The following is a 6,922-nucleotide window of genomic DNA, read 5'->3' on the forward strand; positions in this document are numbered from 1 at the left end:
TCCCCCGAGAACGGCGGGAAATTTAAGTTCATAATGTCTATCCCCCGTGACAAGCGGGAAGTGTGTTCGTGGAAACTATGCCAAAAAGGACCACGGCCGTAGGAAGTGGGCCTTCCGCCACACAGCGCCACAAACACACGCCAGCCTTGACAAGCAATAACGATGAATTAAAATCGGGTTTGGAAAAACGAAACTTTGCTCAAATCAAAGGCTGGATTGCTCCGGACAGTGTTCATCATGATAACGATTCTAACTAGAACTTGTGCGTGATATCGGATTTGAAAAAGACAAGCGATTCAACAGAACAGAACAAAACCGAACAGAAAGTTTATTTATATAACTTGAATATTTACAGTTCATCGTTACATATACAAAACTGACAATATATAAGCAATAAGTACATGCATAGTACTGCGAAAGTGACCAAACTAGTACATAAAAAGGTGTTAAAAAATGCACTAAGGCCATCGAATTACTCAACGTTTGCATTCAATGTATCAGTTCTCATTTTAAAAGCATTTTTACAATATATCGCGAGTTTATTTAGGACTTTGGTTTTATTATTTGTTAACAAAAGAATAAATTTATGCATACTAGGTCGGTTATAATAGAATTTGTCAATATACATTTTTCTTATATCTGTATAAAGAGGACATTCAATTACAAAATGGTATTCGTCTTCAATATCATTTGAGTTACATATATTACATTTGCGTTCGTTTTTAGGAATATTTGTATGTCTCCCAGCTTCAATTTTTAACATGTGGGACGAAAGTCTTAATTTTGATATGTATTTTCTTAAATTAAAGTTTTGGATTATGTTAAGGTAATCAGATAGTTTAAATCGATGTTTCAATTCTTTGTATAAAGTTAATGAACTTTTAACGTTTAAATCATTTAGCCACAAACCTATGTACATATCAATTAGTCTATTTTTAAATATAGGAATAAATACATTTGCATTAACTGATTCTGGGTACATCCAAACATCTACAAAACCAGTGTTTTGAAGTAGGTCTCGTACTTTGGTAATCCAATTGTTACATCGTCTTATATTTTCAGCACCATTTCTCATGTAACATAGTGTACTATATAATATACAAATAGTTTGTTTAACAGTATACAATTTTATGAAATATTTTATAATTCGTACATAGCGATTTATATATAATGGGTATCGCCCTAGTTCCCCGTACACAGCTGAATTAGCGGTACTCATTTTGACACCCAGTATTCGTTTAAAAAAATCTTCTGTGAACTCTTTCAATATCGTCAGCATTTACAAACCCCCAAACCTCACATGCATAACACAGTATTGAAGTAACATAAGAATCGAACAAATTTAAAATTATTTTAACAGGAACATGCATGTCTTTGGTGATTGCAAAAAGCGACCCCATAGCTTTTAAGCCTTTATCGGATAAAGCTTGAGTAGTTTGTAAAAATGATCCACCACTTGAAAGTACAATGCCGAGATAGTTAAATGATTGAACCATTTCTGTTTGCTCATTGTTATAAAAAATTGGCTCGTTCTGTGAATTATTTCCTCCCTTTTTATATATGACCACTTTTGTTTTTTCTACATTGACTTTCAACTTCCATCGTTCACAATATTCGTATAGATTATCTAAAGATTTTTGCAATCCTTTTGGTGTTTCTGAAAAAATTACAGCATCATCCGCAAACAATAACAAATAAATAGATAGCTGGTCCAACGTGATCATGTTTTCATTGTTATTACTCAAAAAAAGTTCGATGTCGTTAGCGAAAAGAGAAAATAGTATAGGTGAGATTGTCTCCCCCTGCAATAATCCAACTTCGCAATTAAAGAAATCCGACAACGTCCCCATATGTCTTACACATAATTTCACTTCATCATACATAGACCGAATAATTTTTAACAATCTACCGTTTAAACCGCTCTTAATAAGCTTGTACCATAGTCCGTTTCGATATATTGAATCATAACATTTCATAAGGTCGATATAGCAACAGTATAGTTTCTTTTTAGTACTGAGTTGTTTATCTATAAAAGCCTTTAGTAGGAAAATCGCATCCACAGTGCTATAATTGGTTTTGAATCCAAACTGAGCGTCTGTGAGCGTATCATTTACAATAGCCCACTTTTTTAAGCCGTTCATTTATTACGACTGTGAACAGCTGGCGAAACAGCTCACTAACGTTATGCCTCGATAGTTGTTAGGATCGAATGAATCTCCTTTTTTGAAAATAGGTATAATTACTCCCTTTGACCAAGATTTGGGAAATGACTCTTTTTCAAGAATATAATTAAATAATATTTCCAGTGGTGTATCAAGCACATCCTTTCCCGCCTTAAAATATTCGTATACAATATTATCAATTGAATGAGATTTATTTATTCCCAATAATTGTATTGCCTTTCGTATTTCTTCCTTTGTAAATAAAATATCCAACTCTTCAAATGTCCCTGACGTCATGTTATCTGTATTGTGACGTGTTACGTATTCGATAATATTTTCTTCATCATCACTTCTATTTAAAGAAGATAAATTGTTAATATGTTCAAAAAAGGCATCTATGTCAATATTATCACCCGCATTATTAAATGATTTCTTTTTAAAAAGTTTCCAAAATTCTTTTGGCTTTTTTAATCGCATTTCATTCATTTTAAGATATTGATTCCTGTTAAAATTTCGCTTAGATTGTCTGCACTGATACTTATAATCTTTTTTCGCTGTAAGCATATCATATCTAGTATGACCATCTTTATACAAGTTGTACCTGTTTAACTTCTCAACATATATATTTCGTTTTTGTTAGCATACCATAGCAAACCATTTATTACTTGTGTTTGAAAACTGTGAGTATTTATGCCGTGGTTTAGCCTTCTTAAAATATTTATTTCCGTTATTATTTAAAAACACTGTGAATCGGTCGACCATTTCATCCGTATCTAAGTTATTTTCTTTGCATTGATACAGGTCCTGGCATAACCGGTTAACTCCTGTAGTCAAATCCCTTAAAAACTGATCACTAGAATTATTATCCCATTTAACGTAAACACTTTCCGCGTTTATATTATGAGCAGATATTTTTGTATTTGTTTTTAAATCAAATGTTAGTGGTGCGTGATTTGAACATTCGGTAAAACCTTGAACGCAGAAATTCCTTATATGGTCAAAATAATTGTAGCTTGCTAACAAATAATCCACAACGCTTTCGCCATTATGCGTGAAACACGTGAATTTACCAATACTCGCATCGTTACCTATTCGACCGTTACATATTCGTAAATCACGAGCTTTGCATAACTCCAGTAATCTGTCGCCAAATGCGTTAGTTCTATAATCATTAGATACCCGAGGAATATAAATATCAATTTCGTCATCTGTTGATTGAGATACATGTCAATCATAGCGTACAAAGTCCGATTTCTGCCCTACCCTTGCATTAAAATCGCCACAAGCTAATACTATTCCTTTGTTTTGAAAAGTACATATGTGACGTCGTCAGCGAAAATCAGTCTTGTGTACGCTGACGTTTATGTCGGGAAATCGCGAGATAAAAATCTTGTACGAAAATGCGCTGGATATTTCGTCTTTTTCATACAATTTCTCGGCTCATAAAACACTGGCACAATTGGTGGTTTGTAATCCGCTTATTTAATTCAAATTATTCCCCTTGAAAGACACTGTTTCGTTTGAGCAGCGCAACCTGTCTCGTAGTGTTCATCTTCAATGGCTATTAAACGCTGTAAATCAAAATGAAATCGTGTACGAATGGATGTCTTCAATCGAAGAAGGTTCGGAAATGATATTTCCACATGCTTAAAATAGGTAAGTGAAATATATATGTGTATTTTGGCTTTGTGATTAATTTTCGCGACTCGCAAGTTTGACCCGGAAGTAAACTGTACGATAGCAACTGAATTGTTTACATGAAATGGTGGAAGATTTAAATTTGACTTTAAAATATCATGTCTCAATTTATTAACACCAACACTATTCCATGTGAAATTTCACAAGACCAGGACACTTCGTTTTTAAATTTAAATGATTTATCGAATGTAAATGAACTTTATTATGAAACTTCTCACCCCGCTACTCAAGATTTGTTTGATGTGGTAGATGATTATGAAAGCACAGGAGTTTGAAATTCTATCAATATAGCTAATCTAATGGCTTAAAAAAAAAACCTATATAGTATAAGACTAGTCTTTATACTATATAGGAGTATAATTTTTTTTATTTAGCCATTAGATTAGCTATATTGATAGAATTTCAAGCTCCTGTGATGAAAGTGACCTTGAGTCAAACCATGATGAGTCTGATATTGATATTGATATAGAAGCTGTCAAAAAAAACATCAGACACTGCGTTTATTGAAAAGTCTGAACTTCGTGTGGCAGAAGCTGATAAACAAAACAAATTTAAGGTTGACTTTTTAAAAATGTTTAAGCACAAGTTTAATTAATAATTATTATTATAAAAAAAAGTGTTATGTAGATAAATAACCAATAATTTGATATTCTACAGGTTGGGAAGTTACGGTCTTGGCGAACAGCATTCTCACTTTCAGTGTGACAACTGTTGCGGCCAAAATAAAAACAACATAGTCACCTGGTACCTTCTGTGGGGAGTTCTTGTAGGTAATAACAAGCCCTTAGTTATTGTGTTTCTGATAGCTTTTTTTAATGTTGAGAAATTAATTTAGCTAAACCTGTTGTTAAAAATATTTGTTTGCAGTAATGCAATTGCAAAATGGTAAAGCATGTTGATATGTAGTAAATATGTTAACACAAAAAATTACTCTGGTATCAATCCCAAAAGGAAAATTCTCTTAAAATAATATATTGAAATGAGTCAACATTTTTGAGTCAGTCAATTACTACAAAATACTATTTTAAATTGTAGCCTGACCTTTTTTAATAATTATTTTTTAACATTTCAGGTTTACACAGAATCATCACACTAAGCTTTATGTTGATAAGACATACAAAGTTTACACCAGATTGGCACTTTGGCATCTGGAAGTCAAAGTGGAGGTAAATTCCTTATCACAGTATGGTGTATGTGACCTGCATGATCCTTCTTGATAAACCTTGTTTGCATTTCCATAGGTCTATCCAATTGTATAGTTCTGCCATGTAATAAAATATAAAAATAATAAAACATAAATCAATTTAAAATAGTGTGTAGGTACTTTATGTCTTGTAACAGGAAAATAAATATTCATTTGAATAGTTTCAGCTGTTTTATTGGTATGAAATTCTTGATATGGCAAACAAAATCCCATGCAAAATCATCCTTCAAACTTTGTAGTTTTCTATTACAACAACAACAACAACAACAAAATAATAATTTGATTAAAGGAAAACTATATTTTGCAATTGTTTCTTAATTAAATGGTTATCTTGATACAGAAACTTCAATGCAGAAATGTTGTCTGATGTCGCTGCGTCTGTGGGGTTATCGTCAAGGACGGGCCACAACATCCCCCAGCTTGTGGGGGACTCTTCCAATCCTGTTGTTATCTAAGACAGGAAGGATTACCTTACGACATTGTTTCACCACATAAAGAATGTCACCAAATTTCATCAATTTCCATGTGTCAGCGGAGCATCCCGGTGTTGTGGAATGCAGGGAATTTAGTGACTCACCAGTAATCAGAATCACTCTCAGGAAGGTCTCGAAGGTGAATGTTAATGTGAGCTGTGACAACCTGCCATAAGAAATGTTTGCGAAAGGGCTTGATCTGGACCATCAGTGGTATTTATTTGAAAACATTTGTGAATTCTGTCGCATAGATGAACCAAAAACTTGACATGTCCGAAACGTGCTACTGGTGAGCAACAAAAAACAGACTGTGCCCCCCAAAAAAGAAGATGCATTAAGATGCGCATCTGATCTCCTCTGATGGTGCCACAACAATTACATACATCATGTATCAGTGTTTATTTTCGCCAAGGTATTGGGTGATATATTTTCCCACAAACAATGCAAAAAATCCTCTATTCCTAGGAGAGCTAAAACATGTATACGATTTCTAAATGTGTCAGTTGATATTGGTTTTGAAATGTTCAATGCAAACTTTTGTTGTTTTAATTGCTCAAGCTTGTTTTCAAGTTTTTTATTTCTCATATTTACAAAACAAAAATCATTTTTTCCATGTAGATCTAACCATGCAATTGTTTTCACCGTATGGACACAGACTGCCTATCAGAAAAACTGGAAAAAAATCAGTGTGAATATTGTATTTTATTATGTTTTACAATGAAAATTCTATATTTTTGTTTGTTTGCTACATTGTTTCCATAGTTACAAAAACAAACAATTTTTATGTTTAAGTTATTGTTTATTTGGTCTATTTTTCTCTATCAGAAATAATGATAAATAATGATTATTTCATTTACTGAAAAATTTAGTAGCTCTATCCAAGTGTTCTTTCAACCAACACTTTTCAATGCTGTGTTTTTCCATTCTGTTGTGTTTGAGGTTACATTATACTTATATACACATGTAACTGAATAAAAAAAGGAAATTGTTCATGGAACACACACATTATTGATTGTTATCGTTTAACTAGTTACAAAACAGTGAAATTAATGTTGTGTTTGCCTTTAAACAAACACTTGATTGAAAATACAATTCATAGATTTATAAAAGGCGTGATTGTGTGCTCTGGTGATTATTAGACATGTAGATTCGTTACCATAGCAACACAAATGGTACATTTTAAATGTCCATGATGCTGTTGTCAGTTTTTTGCACTATAAATATTTATTTGACTAAAGGGAAGATTATTGTTTTAATAAAACAATGTGCTTGTTGTTTGAAAATTTTCGTTGTTTTTTTGTATAAAATGATAACTTTTAGTGACGGTAAAATGTAGGGTTGGTCACTTTGGAAGGTCATAAAATTAGTTTTGAATGTGATAAATA

General features: G+C 32.5%; 1 protein-coding gene across 2 annotated transcripts; it reads left to right on the top strand.

The window, feature by feature from the left end:
* The first annotated feature begins 3,688 nt into the window (after nucleotides 1-3,688).
* On the top strand, nucleotides 3,689-6,660 carry LOC127881539 (uncharacterized). Of its 2 annotated transcripts, none has more exons than XR_008050122.1 (4): nucleotides 3,689-3,818; nucleotides 4,518-4,630; nucleotides 4,933-5,026; nucleotides 5,405-6,660. XR_008050122.1 is itself a non-coding variant. In XM_052429468.1 (4 exons), the coding sequence occupies exons 1-4, from the start codon at nucleotides 4,035-4,037 to the stop codon at nucleotides 5,517-5,519; spliced, it is 336 nt and encodes a 111-aa protein (XP_052285428.1). In that variant the 5' UTR covers nucleotides 3,754-4,034; the 3' UTR covers nucleotides 5,520-6,660. The 2 variants fall into 2 exon arrangements, 1 of the variants encoding a protein (XP_052285428.1); XM_052429468.1 differs by having other exon boundaries at nucleotides 3,754-4,048.
* Nucleotides 6,661-6,922: the final 262 nt, after the last annotated feature.

This window comes from Dreissena polymorpha, chromosome 5 (assembly GCF_020536995.1).
Source record: "Dreissena polymorpha isolate Duluth1 chromosome 5, UMN_Dpol_1.0, whole genome shotgun sequence".
Lineage (NCBI taxonomy): Eukaryota > Metazoa > Mollusca > Bivalvia > Myida > Dreissenidae > Dreissena > Dreissena polymorpha.